Raw genomic sequence first — 27288 nt, 5'->3', positions numbered from 1 at the left:
CTCCACCCTCCCTCCACGAGACTCCACCCCCCTCCACCAGACTCCACCCCCCTCCACGAGACTCCACCCCCTCCATCAGACTCCACCCCCCTCCACGAGACTCCACCCACCCTCCACGAGTCTTCACCCTCCCTCCAACAGACTCCACCCCCCCAACAAACTCCACCACCCACCAGACTCCACCCCCCCCCCACCAGACTCCACCCCCCACCAGACTCCACCCCCCTCCACGAGACTCCACTCCCCCCCAACGAGATTCCACCCCCCCTCCACGAATCTTCACCCCCCCCACGAGACTCCACCCCCCCTCCACGAGACTCCACCCCCCCCCCCCACGAGACTCCACCCCCCCTCCACGAGACTCCATCCCCACACCCTGTGCCTACCCCCACCCCACCACGAGACTCCCCCCCCCCCCCACGTGCCTACCCCCACCCCACCACGAGACTTCCCCCCCCCACCCACGTGACTCACCCCCACCACCCCCCACGAGTGATCAGTGGCGCGCCCACGTGACTCGCCAAGAAACAGGGTCACGTGTGGTGCCAGTCCGTCCCACTCCGCCACTAGCCCCGCCCACACTGCCGGTGGCCCCGCCCGCTTCTAATCGGCCCTGCCTACTGTGGCATATTAATTTGATTTTAAATACGATACAATGGTATAATTCATGCTGCTTCTTCTTTCGTATGGCTGCTGATGTAGATTGCAGGGCAACAACTACAATTTCACATTCAGGTGGTCAAGCCACATAGCCGCGTCTAGTTTCATTTGCATAATTCATGCTGTACATGCATTATATTGCAGGGCCAAATCCTTTTTTAATCCTTTATATTAAGTTCACTTGCTTGCTTGCTTGCGCGCTTACGACCGTGCAAATCTTTCGGTCGTTTTTTAACCCACTTCCCGTGATTCAATCGAGCTGACATTTTCCACACAGACTCAATGTGCGTGACAATTAATTTTCGTGAAAAATTTTTTCCAAAATTTTACACTTTTTAGGAAAAAAAAAATGATATTTAATTACCAATTGCTTAATGGTGGCAGGCAATCATCTGACCCATAGGTGGCAGCCATCTCAAGCCAGAGGACGAGAGGACTCTAGCCGCCACGCATATAAAGGATTTATAGTGAAAAACTTTTTTACGGGTTAATTTTTTATTTATAGCAACCACTACCAAGAAAATGGAAACCCTCAGAAAATAAAAAAATGGCACCAAAACAAAAGAAGCACAGACAACAAAAAAATTAACCCGTAAAAACTAAGTTTTTCACTATAAATCCTTTATATGCGTGGCGGCTAGAGTCCTCTCGTCCTCTGGCTTGAGATGGCTGCCACCTATGGGTCAGATGATTGCCTGGCAGCATTAAGCAATTGGTAATTAAATATAAAAAAAAATTCCTAAAAAGTGTAAAATTTTGCAATTTTTTTTTCACGAAAATTAATTGTCATGCACAACGAGTCTGTGTGGAAAATGTCAGCTCGATTGGATCACGGGAAGTGGGTTAAAAAACGACCGAAAGATTTGCAGGGTCGTAAGCGCGCAAGCAAGCAAGTGAACTTAATATAAAGGATTTAAATAAAAAACGACCGAAAGATTTGCACGGTCGTAAGCGCGCAAGCAAGCAAGCGAACTTAATATAAATGATTTTAAAAAAGTGATGACAACAGAGAAAGTAGTCTCCTAAGTCTCAACATCCCAGACCACAGCCCCAACTTCTCACTCTGGTTGGGAAACCTTCACAGGAGGAGCAGTAGTAGTGGAGGGGCCACAACGTTACCACTAATTTAGACGGATAGGTCAAACGCCAAAAATGTGATTTCCTATTTATAAGCGTATGGCCAAATGAATAAAAATGCTTTTAGTTCGTATTTTAATAACACTGTGATGGAGTCGCTTTGTCAGATGAATCAGCATTGTGGACATCAAGGTTCAAGTTTATTTGATTATTATTACACGCTTTTATTATTACAGTACACGCTTTTATTTAACTCACTCCGTCTGTTGTCGTATCCTCAAAAAAATCGTGTAACTCAATTTTACCCACTTCCCAATGTGCTATCGACTGCAAACTTGGAATACCTGTCATACTGATTACAAAATATATACTGTATTTTTAAACATTTTACACGCTTTAATTTAACTTTGTGTGTTGTCGTATCCTAAAATCTTGTAATTCAATTTCAACCGTCTTTCCAATATCGTATCGACTGCAAACTTGGTATAGGCAGGTCATACTGATGACAATACTATATTCTATCATTAAAAATAAAAAATATACTTTTTAAACAATCTTTTTTACGGCTCTAATTGTCCATGCTCAACTCACGTTGGCTGTAAATCACCACGGTTCCTTACGTCACGGCAAGCCTCGGGGAGCCACGCCGAGGGGCGGGGGATGTGGAAGGAGGGGAGGGGCGATGGGGAAGGGGGCAGGGGGAGGTGCAGCTCGGACAGTACATTTCATTACAGCGTGTTTAAAATAAAAAAGTATTTTTAAATATTTTATTTTTTAATTTGTTTTACCTTTTCAGGCTTTAAGCATAGGTACGTCAGTAAACCTCTCCGTATTGTGGATATCTACAACGTAATGTACAGTGTGCTGGAGATCGAGCCAATGACAAACAATGGCTCGTGGGAGGATGTGCGAGACATGCTGAAGAGCGATGCCCTGCCAGTGAACTTTGCAAACGTCGAGACCGTGTCACTGTTGCTATGCCTGTTGTTTTGTGATGTTCTCACTTTGATCGCTAATTTGCTGAATACAAGCGTTGATTTGTGAGCAGGTGTGAATATAATTGTGTCTTGGACATGAATCTCTATGAATACAGTAGCGTGTAGGATTATAATTATGATCACCAAGTGTAATTACTCATACAATTTAAGTTTTTCCAATCTATATTCACCTAATAAGGGGCGATCATCACACCCCGTTGTTTGGAGTGTCCTGAGTGAAATCTTTGATTGCAAAGTCATCGATTGTAATTTCGAATAAATTATATTTGTTTCATCAAAAAAGCCTCGACTCAGAGTCAGGTCGGCCAGGCAGATTCTGCTTGGGATGGTTGGCAATGTCTTCTTGTTGGTTGTAATTAATGGATTGTAAATACGTAGCCCTTACCAACGTTGATGTCTTTAACATATAATTGAAAAAATAATTGCTAGATTCAGTATTTTAACACGTAGGCTTTCGCGACCAATATATATAAAATACAAAAACTGATATCTGGTATGAAAGATGATTTACCGAAGCTATCAAAAAAGGGTATGTACAGGATTCATAGCTCCTGTGGCGAATGTTATGTTGGTCAGACGAGAAAAGTACATAAAAGAAATATTAAATACTCACAAACACAACTGTAGGCAGTTGCAGCACATGCCTAATTATTACTGGCCAAGACTAATAAGATAACACTGGTCAACACACTTTTTCTGGCATAAGATATTCCAACGGTTTTAAGGTAATTTTGGGGTGCTGATTCCAAATCTGGAATCAGTTTTTGTCTATCACATCAGGTTTTTGAGATATCAAATATTGCATTTTCAATAAAAACAGCAAATTTATGCTCATATACGAATAGCTAAACAGACATCCATACAAGAATAAGGTAAGATACAATATACAATAATAATGAAACAAACATTTAATGAGCCGTAGCACAAAGTTGTGAGAGTGACTGCATATCAATGAGAGTGAATGTATATTACCATGTAAGAATTGCATTGTGAAGATAAGAAAAATATGTACAAAAAGGTCATTCACAATAGTGATGTTACATCTGCATAAACGACCTCTTCTTTGACGATCTCCGATGTACAGCTTGTAGAATGTCTCTCATCAAGGACCAGCAGTAATCTGCCATTATGTTAGAGTGTAACGTTCTTCCATAACTTTAATGTCTTGATGAAAGCGTTCACCTTGCTCTTCGCTCACGTGACCCATGTTCTCTGGAAACTGGGCCAAGTGACTATGTAAGTAGTGAACCTTGATGCTCATTCTACATCCAAGTGCTTGGAAACTCAAGAGCAGCTCCTCCACAATCTCTCGATAGTTGTCCGCTTTCCTGTTCCCAAGGAAATTCCACACCACATCAGAGAATACATTCCAAGCTCTAGCCTCTGCCGCAGTCATTGTTGTAACAAAGTGTGGATCCCTGATGAGTGTTCTTATTTGAGGACCATCAAATATTCCTGCCTTTTTCTTCTTGGCACTGAGACTTGAAAAGGTTGAACATATATAGATGAAGCAGTCTCCAGTGTGATCAAGAGCTTTGACGAATTGCTTCATTAACCCAAGTTTTATATGTAGTGGGGGAAATACAATTTTATTCCTATCAACCAGAGGCTCATTCTTGATGTTCTTGTCACCAGGCGTCAAACTGATTCTTGGTGGCCAGTTATTTTTAACCCAGTGTTCTAATGTAGCCCTACTGTCCCAGTAGCACAGGAAACAAGGGTATTTGGTGTGACCTCCTTGCTGACCCAGCAGAAAATTAACCATTTTCAAATCAACACAAATTAGCCATCCATGAACATGGTATTCCAATCTATCCAGAACAATATTGATGTTGGCATACTCTTCATTCATTTTTACAGAGTGTCCTATTGGGATTGAACCATATATATTTCTGTTGTGAAGTAACACACATTTCAAACTCCTTTTATTACTGTCAATAAAAAGTCTCCATTCACTTGAATCATATGTGGGCAGTCCCATATTGAGAAGAAGCCCTTCAACATCATTACAATAAACAAGTTGACCTTCTGAATGGAAGTACTTTCGCAGTGCTGCTTCTCTGTTACGATAAAAGGAGACACTAGTGCCAGGTCTGAGTAGTCCTTTCTCTTGCAGCCTGGAAGCCAACAATTCAGCAGACTGCTTTGGCAAATACAAATCTCTTACAAGATAATTCAATTCAGGCTGACTAAACAGAGACATTTTATCACAATCTGCATCAGATGGCGTATATTCGATCTGAGCATCATCATCATCTGTAGAAGCAGGTAAACTGAGGGATTCAACATCAATCTCTGGTAGCTCAATAAATACAGGCACAGGTATTTCCTCACAGTGCTCAACTGGTCGTCTGGCAGATGGGATATCTGGGTATTGTAAGTGTTGTTTGTTTTTCTTATTGAAACCTTTTACATTGACAAGGCAGAAGTAGCAGTTATCCAAATGGTTTGTAGGTTCTCTCCAAACCATTGGCACACCAAACTTCAGCTTAGCATTCTTTCCTTTAGACCATGATCGCAAAGTTTCAACACAGGTTTTGCACACTTTGTGAGGAGCCCAATTTTTGTCTTGGTCTCCAAGTCGTACTTTAAAATAGGCAAGATAAACATTCTTGACAAAGGTATTGATGTTGCGCCTTTGATCCTGCACAGTGAAGCTGCCACAGATGTAGCAGATATCTGGGTCATTACTGCATTTCCTTCTTTCGGATGTTGTAGCCATTGTTAGATCACGCCCTGCAGAAGAAAAATATTAAATAAATGTGGATATCTACATAAAATGATATTATAAACACACTATCCTAAAAATACAGCACCATATTTTAACACTAAAGCAGTCACTGACTCGCAACAACTTGCAATCATAAGTGACAGAGTTAATTTCGGGTAAAATCAATGAAAATGGGGTATGCCGATAGCATAAAAATGAGATGTGATAGAGCAAATCTGAGATCAGATTTGGAATCGGCACCCTAAAATTTGTCTAAAACAGCTGCAAAAGTTCAGGCCAGAATTTCTTTTTTTGTTGACCAGTGTAATCTATTTAAATTGTGAGAAATTAAAATGTTAACCGTTCTGATAGCTCCAGGCTTAGTGTTCCTTGGAGGCATATTATTAAGTGATAACACCTTTTAATTTCATGCATATTCAGGTTTTCATGTTTTAACTGACTAATGCAACTGGTAATATGTACTGCATATTCTCAGATTAACATCAATTGTAATTCATGATTACATTAGCCCCCCCCCCCTCTGATCTTCGTACCAAATAGACTCACAGCGGTGACATCACATTTACTCTATTTAAGATCATAACAGAAAGACTTCTTCGCAATTCTGGAAAAAAAATCGCCCGATGAAGCTGGTTGCAATCACCAGAGAAGCGTCGTACTCAAATTATGATGTGGGTCTCCACTCCAACACGCCGGTGTGCTGAAGTAGCAACTGTCACGTTTTGTTTAGGTGACAAACCTTACTAATTGGATGTGTCAGGTGGTGCTGGGATAACGACACTATTGTTTTAATGCAAATCAAGCAAAACATTATACTGTGCTGTTTATAGCAGGGGCCTGCCAGGTATATTTGATTTCCAGTATTTGCGGTAACTGATGCTTTCAGCTTAGGAAATAAATCGGCCCAAGGGAATCAAACACATGGTTCGGAGCTCACAGGGGCGATCGCATGGATGGGATATCCCCCCGACCTGTCAATGTGGAATGTCCATTCCTGGCTTGGATTCGCCACCGCAAATCAAACGAACAACAACAAAGCCCCTCCCAAGACGAGGGGTACATGAAACACGCGCGCACGTGTGTGATGCCGCTCGGGTAGGGCAGCCACACAAACGTCCATGATCGTAACATGAAAATAATACTATTATTCTTGGTTCTTTCGGTAAAGTCACGTAGAAGGGAAATAATAAAAATAAAACAATACAATTCTCACGTTTCGCCACTTTTTTCAAAAAATGTCTTGCTGTGGGTTTCACACCTGATGATGATTGCTTGTGTTGCAATCGAAACGTCAAAAGAATTTCATTGCTTTATGTTTATTATTGTATTATTTCCCTTCTACGCGACTTTACCGAAAGAACCAAGAACATGAATCCCTGCAGCCACGAAAGCTTCACATCGACATTTATCTGAATTCTGATGAGATTCCGAGTCGTTGTCGACGACGACGCTGCCGAGAAGGCCGCGCGTCACGGCCACGCCCCCTTCCCGGAACGACGCGTCACGCCCCCCCTCCCCCCTCCTTCCCCCCTCCCCCTGTGGCCCCCACGTGGATCCTCTCAGTCGTCCCCAGCCGTCAGCCGCAGCAAGAGCTGCTGCTGCTTCTTCTTCTCACGAGTTGTGGCGACGGTGCGAGAGAGGAGTGAGCTAGGAGCGAGAGGGACTCGTCCAGTGTCGTCGGTCTACGCCGGGCGGGGCGGGGGGGTCAGAGTCGAGGTGGGAGGGCGCTGCCGGAGACGTGGAGAGTGCGCGGCGCGATCACTGCAGGTGAGGTGACACTGTAGGTGAAGTTATACTGCAGGTGAGGTGACACTGTAGGTGAAGTTATACTGCAGGTGAGGTGACACTGCAGGTGAGGTGACACTGCTGGTGAGGTGACACTGCAGGTGAGGTGACACCACCACTCACTGCTGACGAGGTTACAACACTCACTTCTGGTAATAATAAATAATAATTAGCAAGGCGCCTTTCATCCGCAGTTCTAAACGCGCCCCGTGTATGTTAAAGCCGGACATAAACAGAACTTGCAGGGTCAATGGGCAGCACGAGGCAGGGAGTGAAGGCCAAGTTGAGACTTGGCCTTTAATAATAGAGTGGCCGAGGCATGTTCTTTGGGTCTTTCGGTAAAGTCACGTGGATAGAAATAATAATAAAATAATAACAATAAAATAATAACAAAGTAATAATAAAGTAATAACAATAAAAGAATAACAATAAAATAATGAAGTAATAACAAAAAAATAATAACAATAAAATTATACAAATATCACGTTTCGATCGCAACACAAGCAATCTCCTGGTGACGTCACCCGATGACGACTGCTTGTGTTGTGACCGAAACTTCGTGATTTTTTAAATTATGTTTTCTTCTATCTACGTGACTTCACCGAAAGACCCAAATAATATGCATTGCTGCAGTCACGAAAGCTTTAAGTCAATATTTTGCCGAGGCAATTAAATCTTTTATTTCTGGGACACTATTTTTTTCTCCCGGGGGTGAACTTAACTCCGCGACTGGGGTACCAATCAATCGTAAAAAAACGTGATCGAAAATTCAACTTTGCATAGTGCATCGTGTACAGCTCGTCGAGATGAGTCGATTGCCGCATCGCCGACCATCAACAGACTAAAGGTGACTGCATCACGGAAATTATGCGAGAGCCGGGCGACTATGGTACCCTGGGGTACCGCCATGAGGCTCACTTTAACAACAACTCTAACGACTCTGGCTGTCTTGTTAGTAACGCCAGAGCACTGTTCCGCAGTCTGGGAGCGGCACAGTGGTAACAGCCCGATAACCCACCCACTGACCTGCTCGCTCACCCACCCGCTCACTCACTCGCTCACCCACTCACCCACTCACGCACTCACCCACTCACGCACTCACTCACCCACTCACTCACCCACCCACCAACAAGACAGGCCTTAATAAGTAATATTAAAAAAAATTTAAACACGCTTTAATTAAATGTACCGTACTAGTAATGGAAGAAGTCCACGACTCCAGGAAGTGGCCCCGAAGCTTGCCATAACGTAAGGGGCCGTGGTGATTTACAGCCAACGTTAGTTGAGCGTGGACAATTGGACCCAAACCGAAACATAACATAAAAAATGTTAAAAAATATATATTTCTTATAGAATATAGTATTGTCATCAGTATGACATAAGTATACCAACTTTGCAGTCGATAGCACATTGGTCAAAATTGAGTTACAAGATTTGAGGATACGACAACAACAACAGAGTGAGTTAAATAAAAGCGTGTAATCATAAACAGGACCCTGCGGGGTGGGCTGGTAGGAACGAATAACCAAAGAATATAAACATGTATTATTACACTTGTTAAGCCAGGAAAGCCCCACTGAGTCAAAAGGTTTTTGTAGGGTCCTGCCAAGTGTTTGCAGTAGGGGGCGATGTTGCTACACCTAATCGGACGATACGAAGTGAGAGATTGAGGCCTAGTTCTAGGCTTTAGGCCTAGCTGTAGGCTTTAGGGCGCTGTGAGTTAATTTTTAATTTAAATGTTTTAATGATTTATGTAAAAGCTTTAAATTTAAATGTTTCTATTTAAAAACTTGAGGGAATGTAACATTGTTAAACATAACTCCCTTTCACACACGCGGGGGTACGATACGAAGGGAGAGTTTCAGGCCTAGTTCTAGGCTTTAGGCCTAGCTGTAGGCTTTAGGGCGCTGAGTTTTTTTTTATTTAATTTCAAAGTTTTAATTAAAAGCTATCTCAGGGAATTATTAGGGCGCTGTGAGTTTTTTTATTTAATTTCAAAGTTTTAATTAAAAGCTATCTCAGGGAATTATAAGGGAATGTTACACGTATTTAGCCAGGAAAGCCTCATTAATTTAAATGTTTAATTAAAAGCTCTCTGAGGGAATTACAGTATAAGGGAATGTTACACTTGTTTAGCCAGGATAGCGTCACTGAGTCTAAAGGTTTTTGTAGGGTCATGCCAAGTGTTTGCAGTAGGGGGCGATGTTGCTACCAGGATAGCGTCACTGAGTCTAAAGGTTTTTGTAGGGTCATGCCAAGTGTTTGCAGTAGGGGGCGATGTTGCTACACGGACGGACGGACAAACGGACGGACGATATAATCTATTGGTGTCTGGTCCACTTCGTTCCTACCAGTATAAAAAATAGCTCTCACAACTCCGAGTGTCTTATTATATATCTACGCTGCTGTGAACACGCCGCCATGAACCACTGCACGGTGGCACCCGTGCAGAGGGGGATCCAGTGGCGGAGGGGGGGACTCGGTGGCGGGTGCCCTCCGCGTGTGCAGGTGGTGCAACTGCGCCCCGGGCCCCCCATCATGAATAAGGGGGGCGGGCGCTGGTGCTTGGCTTGGGGCCATGTCAGCAACAGCAGTAATTCTAGATTTGAAGCTTTTGTGACTGCAGCTAATTCGGCTGTGACGGTCCCACCTGATGACGGAGACTTGTGTTGCCTCCGAAACGTCGTGATTTTTGTTTTTATTTTATTTTCATTAATTTTGATGTTTTACCTACGTGACTTTACCGAAAAAACCTAAGAATATAGCAACAGCAGTAGTTATTATTGTTGTTGTGATTCCTCTTGACGCTTGTTTACCCAGCACAGTCTTATCGAGTCTCAAGACTTTCTCAGGAGGGCCCTGCCAAGTTTCCGCAGTAGGGGGCGATGTTGCTGCTGCTGCTGCTGCTGCTGTGTGTGATCCCAATTGAAAAAAATGCATTTTAAAAATTGGGATATTCTGGCCATGACCTGTCACTGTACATTGTAAATGTATTTAGCAATGGAATGGGGAGGGGAACCGATGCAGAATATGCGGGGGGGGGGGCAGTGCCGGATATTATCCTAGTAGCTAAATAATAAATTAAATAATAGCATATTACGACGTTTCGATTGCAACACAAGCAATCATCATCAGGAATAAAAGAAATAGCAACAAAAATCGAACTAGAAAACTATAGACAGACATACAAGCAGACAGACATCACAAGGACACACAGAGAGAGAACACATCGGCACAGAGAGAGAGGTCGTTTCTGTGACGGTCCCTTAAATATAGAGAGGGGGACGGGGGCGGAGAGAGGAGTTTTCTAGTTAGATTTTTGTTGCTATTTATTTTATGCCTGATGATGATTGCTTGTGTTGCAATCGAAACGTCGTAATATGCTATTATTTAATTTATTATTTTATCTTTAGACGTGACTTAACCGAAAGAACCAAAGAATAATTCCTGCAGTCACGAAAGCTCCAAAATTAAGATTGTTTTTGAGCTCTTTGCGTTTCAAGCGGTTTGAATGAAAAGATACGCATTTTATGATGTTCACATCTGAACAATTCAAAAACGGTAAAAGATAGGAGAGCTTCCCCTCAGATTATTCAGTTAATTATTTTTGGTTCTTTCTAATAAAATAATGGATTGTTTAGATTGAGCGGTTTCCTATGGGTACGTATTTAAATATAAAAAGTTTAATAGAATTATCAACAATTTTCGTGGTTTTTGTTTGTGGAAAAATACAATTTATTTTAGTAGTTAGTGTCTGATCGTAGATAACAAAAATGTAAAGAATCATCAGGTTCATTATATTATTTAAAACTTTTGCCTGGCGAAGACAGACTTCATGAACTAGTTTTTAAATACTATATAGCACAACGATGATTGAAGGATATGTAAATAACAATACATTAAATAGGGCAAACAATGAGGTTTTGTAACAGTAGGTCTACGAGTTGAATGAGTTGAGGCGGGCGATGTTTGCCATGCCAATTGTCTGCAGTGTGGATGGTTTTTGGTGGGAATTTGGAAAAGTGGTCGATGGAGGTTGAAAGTAAAGGTTTAGATGTTAGAGGTGCAGCCCTACAATTGCTTGCTCACGGCCACTGTTGGTGGAAGGGTGCCCACTGCAACAGCAAGATCTAGAGAGCCCCCCTATCGCCTTCTGGAAGGTATTTTGGCCTACTCTTCCACGCTGGAGATAAGAGGGTCAGGAGGATTGTCCATGTAATGACCCACAGTAATCATGCTTAAACGTGTGCTCTAGATCGGCAGTGTACATTTCTGAATGTGGAATAACAACATTGGAATTGTTCACTTTGTTGCAGGAATGCGATGAAGTGCCCAAACTGTCAGACGATCTGTCAAGAACGCCAAAAGTTTTGTGGTGAATGCGGGAACCCGTTACAGCCTGAATGCAGGCCAGGTCAGAATAACACAACAATAACAAATATCATTCTTGTTTTCTGCTGTCATTTTTATTACATACCACGCCCACCATGCAAATATTACAACTTTGAACAATACATTTTGAAAAAAATGTTGGGCATTAATCTGGTTTTGTTAACCATCGTGTCTCACAAATTAGTACATGTGGAGTGGTCATAAGCCTCATTTCCTTAAATATTTAAACCAGACAATAATACCTCGATATGCATATATTCGAAAAAGTTCCAGTGCAACAACCTTTGGATATTTTACCGTTATTTTACACAAAAGGCAATTATTTAAAAATACACTAAAAGGAATAAATAATACTTTTGTCGCTATACAGTACTATCTTCACTATGCGTCTGTTATTTGTCAGTTTTTAATTGTAATACTGTACAGTATAAATATAATATGTTAAATTTAACGTCTTTGTTTACAATATGAATGGTGAGTTATGAAGTGTTTATACTGGTAGGAACGAAGTGGACCAGACCACCAATAGATTAATGTGTCCGTCCGTCCGTCCGTGTATCAACATCGCCCCCTACTGCAAACACTTGGCATGACCCTGTCCGACAAGATGGCTGCCCGCTCCCCCTGCGATCTGTGAACTAAACAAGATGGCCGTCGCTTCCGGCGCCTCACGGCGAAACTTTAAACTTCGCTTCAAATTTACTTTACTGAAACGCAGCACGTTTTTTTTAACACAGATACATTTATTAACACAGACGAGATACATTTAATCGCCTTATTTGTGCACGAAAAGCACGACGCGAGGCCTAGTGCGGCAGGCTTCGCGAGGCCTAGTGCGGCAGGCTTTGCGAGGCCTACTGCGGAAAAGGCATCGCGAGGCCTACTGCAGAGAAGGCTTCGCGAGGCCTACTGCAGAGAAGGCTTCGCGAGGCCTAGTGCGGCAGGCTTCGTGAGGCCTACTGCAGAGAAGGCATCGCGAGGCCGACTGCAGAGAAGGCTTCACGAGGCCTACTGCAGAGAAGGCTTCGCGAGGCCTACTGCAGGGAAGGCTTCGCGAGGCCTACTGCAGGGAAGGCTACGCGAGGCCTAGTGCAGAAGGCTTCGCTAGGTCTACTGCAGAGAAGGCTTCGCGAGGCCTAGTGCGGCAGGCTTCGCGAGGCCTACTGCAGAGAAGGCATCGCGAGGCCTACTGCAGAGAAGGCATCGCGAGGCCTACTGCAGAGAAGGCTTCGCGAGGCCTACTGCAAGGAAGGCTTCGCGAGGACTACTGCAGAGAAGACTTCGCGAGGCCCAGTGTGGCAGGCTTCGCGAGGCCTACTGCAGAGAAGGCTTCTCGAGGCCTACTGCAGAGAAGGCTTCGCGAGGCCTACTGCAGAGTAGGCTTCGATAGGCCTAGTGCAGAAGGCTTCGCTAGGTCTACTGCAGAGAAGGCTTCGCCAGGCCTAGTGCGGCAGGCTTCGCGAGGCCTACTTCAGATAAGGCATCGCGAGGCCTACTGCAGAGAAGGCATCGCGAGGCCTACTGCAGAGAAGGCTTCGCGAGGCCTACTGCAGGGAAGGCTTCGCGAGGCCTACTGCAGGGAAGGCTTCGCGAGGCCTAGTGCGGCAGGCTTCGCGAGGCCTAGTGCGGGAGGCTTCGCGAGGCCTAGTGCAGAAGGTGGTGGTGGGGGGTGGTGGGGTGGTGGTGGTGTGGTTGGGTGGTGGTGGGGGGTGGTGGGGGGGTGGTGAGGGCTGGTGGGAGGGGTGGTGTTGAGGGTGGTGTTGGGGGGTGTTGGGGGGGGGGGGCTGTCAACTGGTGTAGGAGGCGGTGCACTTCTCTGCTTCAATTTTGTTGCGATTTATTATCTGCACACAAACAAAACCACCGAGAAGTAAAACGCGCCACCCAGCCCTGCCCCCCCCCCCGCCCTCTCCCCCCACCAATATTTGAGTGATATTATAATTAAAAACAATGATGCAGCACCCCCGCTTTTACATTAGTAAGCAAATCACAGCAAGATGAGTTTTTTGCACACTACGGGCAACACATTTTCTCCAGTCACTGCCTTAAACCCGTTCAGTCGACCGAGTGGAACAACAGAATAGGCGGCTAAATACGGACTGAGTGGAACATAGAACACATTCCTGCGGAGGGAGCTGGTAGGAACGTTGGGTTGCTCGGTCAATGGCCAGGGTCAACAGCGGCGTGGTGTATTCCGCAAATATGCCCGACTGTGAGGGCGGGCACAAGCCGGCGTGAGTAGGTTAAACGTTGAGTTTTATAAGGACACCACGGGGTGACCAGCCCCTCCCCACCCAGCCCCTCCCCACCGAGCCCCTCCCCACCCAGCCCCTCCCCACCCAGCCCCTCCCCACCCAGCCCCTCCCCACCCAGCCCGGTCGATATCCCTGTACCGGTACTAAGTATTATTCCTACCAGCCCACCCCGCAGGGTCCTGTTATATGAAATGCTAAGTTACAAAGGCTGGGAACGCATCCCCGTAGTACGAATGTTTTTTTGGAGAACGCCTCCCGTTCATAAATCGAGGGACACCTATATTCTTGGTTCTTTTGGTAAAGTCACGTAGATAGAAAATAAAAATAATAAAATAATAAATGTTATTTAATTATCGAGGGATGCCTGTATATTTTCTTTCATTCACCTGTTTAATGACAGTTGTAAATGGAGAGGACATTACACATGTGGGCCTAGTATTGCACAAACACAATATCATGCATTTCATAAAATATTGCATTTTTACACTATTAACAGCAATTCAATCATGGATTTTGTAATTGCACATACCTGAAGTAAACCTAATCATTTCATTGAATCTGAGCTCTCCTTCTTGAGACTTTGAAGATGTTATAGTTTTAACAAAATTCTGTTTTCAGCTGCTTTAGGGCAGCATGGCTCAGCAGCAAGAGGGACTCTGCTGCAAACCAAGGGGCAGGGTGACGGAGCCCCAGCAGCTTCCCAGGCCTCCACTGGAGAATCACAAACATCTCCTGGACAGCAAGGGACACTGGGCAATAAAAAAAAAAGAAATAGAAATAAAAAGAAAAAAGCTACCGGAAGGTAATTTGATGTACATGTAGGTTTGGGCGACCAATACACGCAAGTCTCGCTTCACGAGCATTCTTTCTGTGAGATTTTGCTCTAATGAGCAATTTGCATTTAGACCAATTCATTCGCAAAACAAGCAAATGTTCTTGTAGAAACGAGTGGAGAGATCAAATTTGTTCTGTGGCGGCAGGGGCGCACCACCACCCGCAGTTGTTTGTTGAGTGCTTTCAGATGTTTTTTTGCGGCTGTCTTGGAATGCTCTTCCGATATTCCGAAGCCACTGGAGCTATGCACTTTTAAATCTAAATGGAAAACTAATTTCTTTAGAACTGCTTTTTATGTGTAGTTTCTTGTTCTTGCCCCTGCACCTCTGATTAGCACGGTTGGCTACGTATGGTGCGAAAGCAGTTCAATATACCTACCAGCTCTGCTGTGCTGTGTGCGCACATGTGGGTGGTAGGGCGGGCTCTAATTCATTGCAGATGCTGAGAATAGGCACCTGTATGAACTGTGGTTCTTCATGTATCTTAAGTGTTACATTTCATGTTTTATTACTTAAAAGTAATATAATCATTTGTATTTCTCACGGAATGAAGGTAGTTTCAAGAGTTGGACATTTTGGGGCTGAAACGTAACTCAGCTTTTAACATGAGAGTCAATGGAAAAATGATAATGAGTGTGATCCCTCTGTAGTTGGAGCACACTCTCTAGTTCCCATTATTAAAAATAGGGACTATGACCCCAGTTGGCCAATCCAGAGGTACTATACCCCCCTTTCATAAAACATTGAAGAGGCTGTTAACCACGACACCCCTACATAGTCCAGCGCTTTCAACAACTGGGCGAATCTCGTCCACCCCAGCAGCTTTGCCACTACGAAGGCCCTGACCCACCGCAGCGACTTCAGCAGCTGTGATGGATCCGACCCCCCCCAGCTGTTTTATTTGGCTGCCTCCTGAGAGGAGGGCATGTCCGCCTGGTTGAGAAGCTCCTCAAAGTGTTCCTTCCGCCTCTCGACTATCTTCTTAGTTGAGTTCAATGTTACACCACCCTTACTGAGAACAGCCTGGGCCACGTCCCGTCGACCCCTCCTAAGGCATCAAATGGTTTGCCAGAACATCTTTGAGGCTGCCCAGTAGTGCCTTTCCATGGCCTCTTAAAACTCTTCACCTGCCTGCGCTTTCGCCTCAGCGACTGCTGCCGCTGTTGCTCTCTCGGAAAACCAGTACTTCTCAATTGTGTCGGGTGACCTTTTTCCGAGCATAGCTTCCCTCACCACTGGTGTCCACCAGCGGGACCTAGGGTTGCCACTATGACAGGCACCAACTGCCTTCAGGCCACAGCTTTTCACAGCTGTATCGACAATCAAGGTCCTGAACATCGTCCACTCTGACTCAAGGTCCATAACCTCCCCTGGAGTGTAGGATAAGTTTTCCCGGAATCTTTCTGCACTGGGTCTTCCACCAGATGTTCCCAGAAAACCCACACTATTCGTTTGGGCCTTCCACGTCTATTTGATTGGTGCCCCAAGCATCAAATCTAACTTACCACCAGGTGGTGATCAGTTGACAGCTCTGCCCCTCTCTTCACCCATGTGTTCAGAACATACGGCTTTAGGTCCGATGATACAACTATAAAGTCAATCATTGACCTTTGACCCAAGGTGCTCTGGTACGAAGTACACTTATGAGCATCCTTTGGTTCAAACAGTGTTTATTATTGACATTCCATGACTAGCGCAGAATCCCAATAACATCTCTTTGTTTGGGTTCAGATCAAGGGAGCCATTCCTCCCAATCATGCTTCTCTAGGTTTCTCCATCATTTCTCATGTGAGCATTGAAGTCGCCCAGTAAGACTATGGAGTCAGTAGGCGGCACTATATCGAGCACTGCACTGACCGTCTCCAAGAAGGCCGAATACTCTGAACTGCTGTTTCGTGCATAATCACAGACAACAGTCAGAGTTTTTCTTTCTGAGACCTGAAGTCTCATTATTGAGGCGACCCTCTCATCCACTGGGACAAACTCCAACTGAACAGTACCCAGTCGGGGGCTTGCGAGTATCCCCACACCCGCCCGGGGCCTCTCGAGAAGTTTGGTTCCAGTGCCAATGCTGTGTGTGGAGGTAAGGCCGACTGTCTGGTCGATACCTTTCCACCTCCTCCACCAGCTCCGGCTCCTTCCCCCCCCAGTGATGTGGCATTCCACGTCCCAATAACTCATGTCTATTGCCAAGGCCCAGTCCGTCCGAGACCATCCCTCTCCCTGCCATACTAACTGATTAATAATCATGAATCACATGTATGTTGAACTTATTTTGCACTCTACGTAACCAATTGTACATAATACAATGTTTGAGTTTTGGTTTCATGTCACAATGTATGACTGAAATTAGAAGTTGTTTGTAAGAGAGACTTATTGAAGTTGTTGGTTAAAACTGGACTTTCCTTAACACTTCTTGTGAGCCATACCTGGTGACTCCAGTAAATTAGCCTACTTGTCTCTGAGTTTTAATCTGAATAAACAAAATAAAACAATTGTAGTATTTATTTAATATATGTAATGTTACAAAGCAATTTATGATAATTATTGTTTTGTTAAGTTCTGTTCTTGTGAATAAACGTCAGTTTATTTTATTCATTATTTAGCAATGAAGAAAGCGTTGCTGCAGCAGCTGGCGCAACAATAACTGACAAGGAACACAGAAATGATGGTGTTGGTCGGGAAGAAGGCAGCAAATCTACTGGTAAATAAGTATTCCTGGAGTTTTGTAACAAACGTCCAAAAAGCTCAAACAACCGTCACTATAGCACAGTATGTAGGTATACATCAGTTTCCCTTCATAAGCACATACACATGCACACAATATTAGTAACATAGGTTAATTTCAACATTGTTTTTGGCAGTAACAGATCCATTACTAAGCTTCATCAATGAGCTATGGGTAGGTCGGTGTAAAAAAGCACATCATGAGATCTATTGCTGAAACGTGACTCATCCAAGTTATTGCATTCCCTCATGATCCTCGCAATCCCAACTGGCTCCTGCACATGAGCTGACCCCATCGCTTTATCTCCACAGTGGCTATCCTGTCATCCGTGTTCACTCCTTTGGCTGTCTCTCTGTTGTTAGTCTTGACCATCAGCAATGAATACTTTTAGAAACATGTCCTGCCAAAGCCAATTCACTTGTGTATTAACATTCAAGGTGATTATTCTTTGGTTCTTTCGGTAAAGTCACGTATAAAGATAAAATAATAAATTAAATAATAGCATACGACGTTTCGATTGCAACACAAGCACTCATCATCAGGTATAATGAAATAGCGACATAAAATCTAACCAGAAAACTATAGACAGACATATAAGCAGACAGATATCACCAAGATACATAGAGCGAGCAACACAGGTACAGAGAGGGGTGATCGTCTCTGTGGGGTGGCCTTAAATTAGCAATCTTTGAAATACATAATCGACCAGGCTGTGCGTTAATTGTGTGTTGACCGACTCTCTGTGTCGTTTTACATAACATTTCGATACTTTGCTAGGTGTATGTTGTATGTGTTGGAGTTATGAAATTTTGATGAAAATAATAAAAATTAATAATTTTCCGAAAAATGCGCAAATCGCATTAATTATGTTAATGTGTGTATTAACATGCATAAATTATGATAATGCGTGTAATGATATGCATACATTATGATGGTGTGAGTAATCGTATGCATAAATTATGATAATCGCGGAGATAATCGTAGTAATTTATGCGGATGCTTGCGATGATGTTAATGTGAGCAGTTGTGGTAATTAGGCTCAGCTTCGTTTATCCAGAGTTATGTCAATCAGGATAACACGATGATCAATGATTAAACGTTTACCGATTATCCTAGTGTGTGTTATGATATTTAGGTCTCCATTTTCATATCTCATCACAGGATACAGTTATCAAGAATAAGATGGTTTTGCATGGACTTGGAAAGAAGCACTCGAACAGTTGGTGTTAAGCAATTTTATTCTAACAAGCATGTGACATTCTATCATGCAGGTCGAACATGCGTCAATAATTCATGAATAACCAAACTCTTATGCATTTGCGATATCATGCGTTCGATTAATATGAATAACTAAAATTCTTATGCAATTACGAGATTAAGCATTGACTAAAATGAATGAATAAACACTTATGCATTTACTAAATTGAATAACTCAAAACTCTTATGCATTTTCGATATTGTGCCTTCGACTAATATGGATAACTAAAATTCTTATGCAATTACGAGATTAAGCATTGACTAAAATGAATGAATAAACACTTATGCATTTGCGAGAACAACTCAAAACTCTTATGCATTTAACGAACTTAATGACTAAAAACCCTCCTAACAACCAGGCATCTCATTAGTTCGTTTTGGTATCGATCACAATCGGCGACTGGCCGAGTTTGAAACCAAGCATGACACACTTCATTTTGCGGTAATAAAAATCACTTATTATACCCAAGAGGCGAAAGTATATGTCAATAGATTCATCGGCAAGTGTGAAATCCTTTTAACGGAAGGTTGGAGTCAATGGTGGGTGAGGCGTGTTGCGGGAGAGCGAATTTGGCTCGGTTTTTTAATTAATTCTTCCGCGAGACTCTAAGACAAAGAAAACTGGTTTGACAAGATTTTCTCTCTTTGTGCACGGTCGATTCGCAATGAGGATTTCGAGGATTTTAGTTTGCATCGACGAATCTATTGGTCGTTTATGCGATAAGAGAAACAAAAAACAAGAAAAAAAAACTTCACACTCTTATAACCGACGGATTCTTAATTACTCAGAGGGCCACGATTCCTTACGGCCAGCTGGTGTTCAAACTTTATAATTAGTCTTCTGATGATTGTCTAGGGTTGGTCCCATTGTGAGAGAGGTGGATTGTCTCTTGGATAAATTCTTGCATGCCCCGCGGGAAGTAGGTGTGTGCGTGTGTGTGTATGTGCTTCCTGGAGGTTGTGAGTGGGGGAGGTGATACGACCCTGGTTCGCAGATTCCTCTCGCCCGTGCGGGTTGCAGCCGCGACTTTCTCCACAGGGAGGTGAGCGGCGGCGCTTGGCGGCGCTTGGCGGCCCTCGGTAGCTGACGGCGCGGTGGCGCGTTCTTTGTAGCTGACGGCGCGGTGTCGCCTTCTTTGTAGCTGACGGCGCGGTGTCGCGCTCTCGGTAGCTGACGGCGCGGTGGCGCGCTCTTGTAGCTGACGGCGCGGTGGCGCGCTCTCGGCTGACGGCGCGGTGGCGCGCTATCGGTAGCTGACGGCGCGGTGGCACGCTCTTGTAGCTGACGGCGCGGTGGCGCGATCTTTGTAGCTGACGGCGCGGTGGCGCGCTCTTGTAGCTGACGGCGCGGTGGCGCGATCTCGGTAGCTGACGGCGCGGTGGCGCGCTCTTGTAGCTGACGGCGCGGTGGCTCGCTCTTTCTCTCCACTGCTGGATGACGAGTCGGTTCTCGTCGGTTGTCGCTCTGGCGATGAACGATGCTTTCGTTCGTTGCTGGTATTGACGTTGGGTTGAAGTTGTTGGCTCGAGAGTGATAGCTGGAATCTCCGTCCGTTTCACTCGCAGCTCGGTGGCTCAGTGTAGTAATTCTTCTTAGGTGGTGCAGACCTCAGCTTGTCAATGCACGTCGCTACCCCGCGAACATCGTCATTTTGGATGACGGAAGAGCTCCTTCGTTGTTGGCGACGAGATGAGATGGGGGGCCTGAGCCCCGGTGAGAGAGATGGAGGCCGGAGCCCCGGTGAGGATCTGTTTGGTGGGGCCCGTGGCCCGGACGAAGTGGTGGGGCCCGTGGCCCGGAAGATCTGTGATGGGGCCAGAGGCCCTGACGATGTGTGATGGGGCCAGAGGCCCTGACGATCTGTGTTGAATGGATTTTTTTTTGGCTTATATCGAGAATATCCACTCAGTTTCCCGAGTTGTTCAAAGTCTGTCATAAAACCTTCTTGTGGGTGGGGCCATCTGCATCCGTGTGTGTGTGTCCGTCCGTGTGTTTCGCGTGCGTGTTTGTCCGTGTGTTTATTAGCTTTGAAGACACAGCTGTGTGTCGTTCTGGAAGAGGGGGGGGCTCGTGACGGCGCCAACGAAGATATCCATTAGCCAGACCGATGATTCGCGTCGAGTTATATATATATAAAGAGATATTCGAATCCATGTTTTTGTTCCTGAATAATATTTGTCGCGACAACCTACGCGTTAAGCGAGCTTAATTATTTCCGCCCTCGCTCGGGGATCATATCTTTTGTCTCACACAGCTTAAGTTGTTTTGGTTTGGAAGTTGAAATGCGACTTATTCCATTATGCCCCAGTTATGCCGAAACCGTGTTCCCGATGTTTCATCGTGACCCGATCTCTCATGGAAATGTTATTTCCTCACGTGTGCAATTTTTGCTGTCCGTGTTGTGGGAAGACAAAGACGGTTGTTTCCACGGTGGAAGCACCCGGCACATGCGCTTATTTATTTATTTCCCAGAGCGTGTTAATTTCCTTTGAGCCCTTGCCCGGGAGTTTTATTGGGTCGTTTCCTCGCTTTTGTGCCTGCATGTGGAGATCCTCTCGGAAAGAAAAAGACGGTCGTGTTGCTGCTTCCCCTGGGTCGTTGTGTTTGGTTAATTTTGAGAGCCTTATTCGCCGTTAGCTCCTAGGATATTCACTTTAATTCCGTACTTATTATTTGACTTCTTGTGATTATTTAATCTGCTATCCCGGCTAGGAATTTTGTTTTGGAGCGAAATAGATGCCATAATTGTTCTTCGATGCTTCGGCCCGGCCATGTAGAAATTCTTTAAAGGTAAATAATGTCAGTATTTAATTAACAATGATGAGTCGCGATTTTGGTGCAGACTGTAGTCTGCTTTCCAATTGGAGTGAGGATAGATACTGTTTGCTTAATCTTCATGGCTAAGTTTACTTGTGCATCTAACATGGTTCAAAGACCCGTGTGTGCTTTTTGTCGTCAATGCTGTTTCTTTGTTAAAACATAACCATCTCTTCCTCCGCGGTGCCCGGCCCTGCAAGGTTTTTTTACGAGAGGGTGTCATTTCGACCCTCTGCCTGCCATTCCCCCCTCCCTTGTTCCTCCTGTGTGAAATTCGGGGAGTTTTTATGATCTTGATTACCCTTCTTTCATGCCCTCTTTCCTTTGAAATGAGGTGTGCGCACATCTGTGTTAGTGTGTGGGGGCCTCTGTGGGAGTGTGGGGGCGTGTTCGTTCCCACGTTGCCGCGTCTATTAAAAAAAACTGATATTATCTATGTTGGCAGAATAATTCTTAAAAAAAAATAATTTTAAATATTAAAAAGGGGGGCATATACACAACATGTACCTGTGTTGCTCGCTCTATGTATCTTGGTGATATCTGTCTGCTTATATGTCTGTCTATAGTTTTCTGGTTAGATTTTATGTCGCTATTTCATTTTACCTGATGATGCTTGCTTGTGTTGCAATCGAAACGTCGTATGCTATTATTTAATTTATTATTTTATCTTTATACGTGACTTTACCGAAAGAACCAAAGAATAATTCCTGCAGTCACGAAAGCTCCAAAATTAAGATTGAACCACTTCTACGGGGAAGTTCCAAGTTTACCTTTTTTCTCTCTCTCTGGGTTTTTTGTTCTCTCTCTCTGCTTGTATATTTAGTGTAATTTTTTCTGTCTACACTCGTTATTTGTCGTTCTTAGGTTCTGCTCTGTCTGTGTGTCTCCATTCCTCTTGTTTTTATCTTTTGTCTTTCTTTGGAATTTTCACATTTAAATTCTAACTTAGCAATCTTTGAAATACGTAATTGACCAGGCTATGCGTTAATTGTGTGTTGACCGACTCTCTGTGTCGTTTTACATAACATTTCGATACTTTGCTAGGTTATTTAATTTTAGTGTGTTTCTTTCTCCCTCTAAGCCTGCGTACTTCTCTACGCGTCTCCTCGTACTCATTGACATGTAAATTTTGTCTCTAACCCCTCCTTCTCGCTGCCTCCGCCCCCCTCTGTCTATTTAAGGCCACCCCACAGAGACGATCACCCCTCTCTGTACCTGTGTTGCTCGCTCTATGTATCTTGGTGATATCTGTCTGCTTATATGTCTGTCTATAGTTTTCTGGTTAGATTTTATGTCGCTATTTCATTATACCTGATGATGATTGCTTGTGTTGCGATCGAAACGTCGTATGCTATTATTTAATTTATTATTTTATCTTTATACATGACTTTACCGAAAGAACCAAAGAATAATTCCTGCAGTCACGAAAGCTCCAAAATTAAGATTCAAGGTGATGTCAGTAACCGGTGGTTGTTCTCGCTGTGCATTATTACAGGTTTTACTTGAATTTTAACAAACTTGATGAGACACGCGTACACACGAGGCATGTAACTAGTCACCCTGTCGGTTGTGATTCAATTCAAGAATTGTAGATATTTTGGTTACATTTCTTTCCATCGCATTTATATTATTTGTTGTTCCATCTCACTTGTACAGGTTTGATCACTTCTTTACACTTCGTGTGCTGCTGTATGTATAATTAGATTATTTCATGAACTATTTTCATGCACAAATCATATGTGTAGGGAGTCTTAACAGCCAATCTGAATTGGTGAATTGTTATCGGCCTTCTTTTCACGCAGATGTACAAATACGTAAATGTGCATACATGTATGCATTGTGTGCATGTGCAGTTGTGTTTGTATTTTTTCTCGTGATATACAAATAAACTACTGAGGTTACACCTAATACTATATAAACAGAATTATACATTTATAATAAGTGTCTAGTTTATTGGAATTCCCCTTAACTTTTTAAATGCTCTTACATGATTGTGCTATGAAGTAATTATGAAGCATTGTTTTCAGATGGTGATGGTGATGGCCAAATAAAAGAGACATTGACCATCGTGGAAGGTGAACAACCAACTGTTGAGCACATTGACCAAAGTGACGTTTGCACTGATGTCACCCCAATGCCTGGTGCAACAAGCACAACTATTGCTGATAGAAAACTAACCTGGATTTAGTTGTTTTTATCATTTTGCACACATTTTTACAGCTTGCTATTACTCTAGCTATAAGTTGTGCTTTAATGGTTGCTATGAAGTCATCACTACTGAAGCGATGCGTTTCCTTAAAATATTTCAACCATTTTGTTTTTCATTCGATTGTTTGACAGCTGTTGTCAATGGAGTGGACATTGCACATGTGTGCCTAGTATTACACAAACCCGATATGGATTTCTAATAGTATTGCTGTTTTGCATTATTAATAGGAGTTAAATATTACGGATTTCATCATGTGCTTACGTCTGTAAATATCTCATCTCATTGATCCTGAGCTCTCATCCTTGAGACTTTGAAGCTGATAGAGTTTTTACAACATTATTTTTTCAGCTGCTTCGGGGCAGCATGGCTCAGCAGATGCTGGGACTCCTCTGCAAACCAAGCAGCAGGGTGACAGTGCCCCAGCAGTCTCTCAGGCCTCAACTGGAGAATCACAAGCATCGCCTAGACAGCAAGGGACACGGGACAATAAAAAAAAAGATAGAAAAAAGAAAACTACTGGAAGGTAATAGGATTTCCATGTAGGTTTTGGCCACCAATATTATGATTCATAGTGAGGGTTTTTGGTTATAATGTGCAAGTATAATGCCAAGAATGTTTTGTTTGGCAGTGTCAGTTGGAGAAGGGTATGACACGATTGGGCTTCGCACTTGCACAATCTAACCCACAAGATGTTGAATCGCATAATACAATGTTTGAATTTTATTTAATATCACAGCTGAAATGTGCTGTTATTTATAAGGGGAGGCTTATTGAAGTTGGTTAAAAACTGGAGTTTGTTTTAAAACTTCTTAAAGCCATACCGAGTCACTCCTGAAAATAAGCCTCCTTGTCTCTTTTCAATTTTAATCTGATTAAACAAAATTAAACAATTGAAGTATGTATTTAATATATGTAATGTACAAACCAATTCATGATAATTATTTAAAGTTCTGTTTTTGTGAATGAAAAAGCTCTGGATCATTATCAGTTTATTTTATTCATTATTTAGCAATGAAGAAAGCGTTGCTGCAGCAGCTGGCACAACACTAACTGTCAAGGAACGCAGAAATGATGGTGTTTGTCGGGAAGAAGGCAGCAAATCTACTGGTAAATAAGTATTCCTGGAGTTTTGTAACAAAAGTCCAAAAAGCTCAAACAACCGTCACTATAGCACAGTATGTAGGCATACATCAGTTTCCCTTCATAAGCACATACACACAATTTTAGTAACATAGGTTCAACATTGGTTTTTGGCAGTAACATATCCAGTACTAAGCTTCATCAATGAGCTATGGGTAGGTCGGTGTAAAAAAGCACATTCATCATCATGAGATCTATTGCTGAAACGTGACTCATCCAAGTTATTGCAGTCCCTCATGATCCTCGCAATACCAACTGGCTCCTGCACATGAGCTGGCCCCATCGCTTTATCTCCACAGTGGCTATCCTGTCATCCATGTTCACTCCTTTGGCTGTCTCTCTGTTGTTAGTCTTGGCAATCAGCCATGATTGCTTTTAGAAAGATGTCCTGCCAAAGCCAATTCAGTTGTGTATTAATAATCAAGGTGATGTCAGTAACCGGTGGTTCTTCTCGCTGTGCGTTATTACAGGTTTTACTTGAATTTTAACAAACTTGATGAGACACGTGTACACACGAGGCATGTAACTAGTCACCCTGTCGGTTGTGATTCAATTCAAGAATTGTAGGTTTTTTTGTTACATTTCTTTCCATCGCAGGTCTATTATTTGTTGTTCCATCTAACTTGTACAGGTTTGGTCACGTCTTTACACTTCGTGTGCTGCTGTATGTATAATTAGATTATTTCATGAACAATTTTCATACACAAATTATATGTGTATGGAGTCTTAACAGTCAATCTGATTTGGTGAACTGTTATAGGCCTTATATTCAGACAGATGTACAAATACATAAATGTGCATACATGTATGCATTGTGTGCGTGGGCAGTTGTGTTCATATTTTTTTTTCGTGATATACAAATAAACTACTGAGGTTACACCTAATACTATATTAACAGAATTATACATTTACAATAAGTGTCTAGTTTATTGGAATTCCCCTTAACTTTTTAAATGCTCTTACATGATTGTGCTATGAAGTAATTATGAAGCATTGCTTTCAGATGGTGACGGTGATGGCCAAATAAAAGAGGCATTGACCATCGTGGAAGGTGAACAACCAACTGTTGAGCACATTGACCAAAGTGATGTTTGCACTGATGTCACCCTGATGCCTTGTGCAACAAGCACAACTATTGCTGGTAGAAAACTAACCTGAATTTAGTTTTTATAATTTTCAACCCATTTTTACAGCTTATTATTACTCTAGCTGTAAGTTGTGCTTTAATGGTTGCTATGAAGTCATCACTACTGAAGCGATGATTTTCCTTAAATATTTCAACCATTTTGTCTTTCATTCAATTGTTTGACAGCTATTGTCAATGGAGTGGACATTGTACATGTGTGCCTAGTATTGCACAAACCCGATATGGATTTCTAAAAGTATTGCTGTTTTGCATTATTAATAGGAGTTAAATATTACGGATTTCATCATGTGCTTACGTCTGTAAATATATCATCTCATTGATTCTGAGCTCTCATCCTTGAGACTTTGAAGCTGAGAGTTTTTACAAACATTATTTTTTCAGCTGCTTCGGAGCAGCATGGCTCAGCAGATGCTGGGACTCCACTGCAAACCAAGCAGCAGGGTGACAGTGCCCCAGCAGTCTCTCAGGCCTCAACTGGAGAATCACAAGCATCGCCTAGACAGCAAGGGACACGGGACAATAAAAAAAAAGATAGAAAAAAGAAAACTACTGGAAGGTAATAGGATTTCCATGTAGGTTTGGCCACCAATATTATGATTCATAATTAGGGTTTTTGGTTATAATGTGCAAGTATAATGCCAAGAATGTTTTGTTTGGCAGTGTCAGTTGGAGAAGGGTATGACACGATTGGGCTTCACACTTGCACAATCTAACCCACAATATGTTGAATCGCATAATACAATGTTTGACTTTTGTTTAATATCACAGCTGAAATTTGCTGTTATTTATAAGGGGAGGTTTATTGAAGTTGGTTAAAACTGGAGTTTGTTTTAAAACTTCTTAAAGCCATACCTAGGCACTCCTGAAAATAAGCCTCCTTGTCTCTTTTCAATTTTAATCTGATTAAACAAAATAAAACAATTGAAGTATGTATTTAATATATGTAATGTTACAAAGCAATTTATGAGAATTATTTAAAGTTCTGTTTTTGTGAATGAAAAAGCTTTGGATCATCAGTTAATTTTATTCATTATTTAGCAATGAAGAATGTGTTGCTGCAGCAGCTGGCACAACAATAACTGACAAGGAACACAGAAATGATGGTGTTGGTCAGGAAGAAGGCAGCAAGCTTACCGGTAAATAAGTATTCCTGGCGGTTTTTGAACAAAAGTCTGAAAAGCGCAAACAACAATCACTACAGCACAGTATGTAGGTGTACGTCGGTTTCCTTTCATATGCACATACACATGCGCACAGA

At 43.0% G+C, this 27288-nt stretch overlaps 1 protein-coding gene across 13 annotated transcripts in view; it reads left to right on the top strand.

The window, feature by feature from the left end:
• Positions 1–6992: 6992 nt before the first annotated feature.
• LOC144730006 (E3 ubiquitin-protein ligase rnf213-alpha-like) overlaps positions 6993–27288 on the top strand; it is a 141623-nt gene continuing 121327 nt past the window's right edge. For 2 of the 13 annotated variants that reach the window (XM_078610478.1, XM_078610451.1), the window contains exons 1-10: positions 6993–7233; positions 11568–11665; positions 14517–14700; positions 17338–17435; positions 23562–23609; positions 24092–24266; positions 24753–24850; positions 25887–25967; positions 26412–26586; positions 27069–27166. In XM_078610478.1, the coding sequence (XP_078466604.1) occupies positions 11575–11665; positions 14517–14700; positions 17338–17435; positions 23562–23609; positions 24092–24266; positions 24753–24850; positions 25887–25967; positions 26412–26586; positions 27069–27166 (1048 nt within the window). In that variant the 5' untranslated portion in view covers positions 6993–7233; positions 11568–11574. Of the gene's footprint in view, positions 7353–7966; positions 8099–11567; positions 11666–14516; positions 14701–17337; positions 17436–23561; positions 23610–24091; positions 24267–24752; positions 24851–25886; positions 25968–26411; positions 26587–27068; positions 27167–27288 lie in introns of those variants that run through there. The other 11 variants (XM_078610487.1, XM_078610459.1, XM_078610468.1 and 8 more) reach the window with 11 other exon arrangements.

Source organism: Lampetra planeri, chromosome 2 (genome assembly GCF_965212315.1).
Source record: "Lampetra planeri chromosome 2, kcLamPlan1.2.h2, whole genome shotgun sequence".
Lineage (NCBI taxonomy): Eukaryota > Metazoa > Chordata > Hyperoartia > Petromyzontiformes > Petromyzontidae > Lampetra > Lampetra planeri.
Note: the sequence above shows the minus strand (reverse complement) of the source record. Positions and strands in the feature narration are given on the sequence as shown.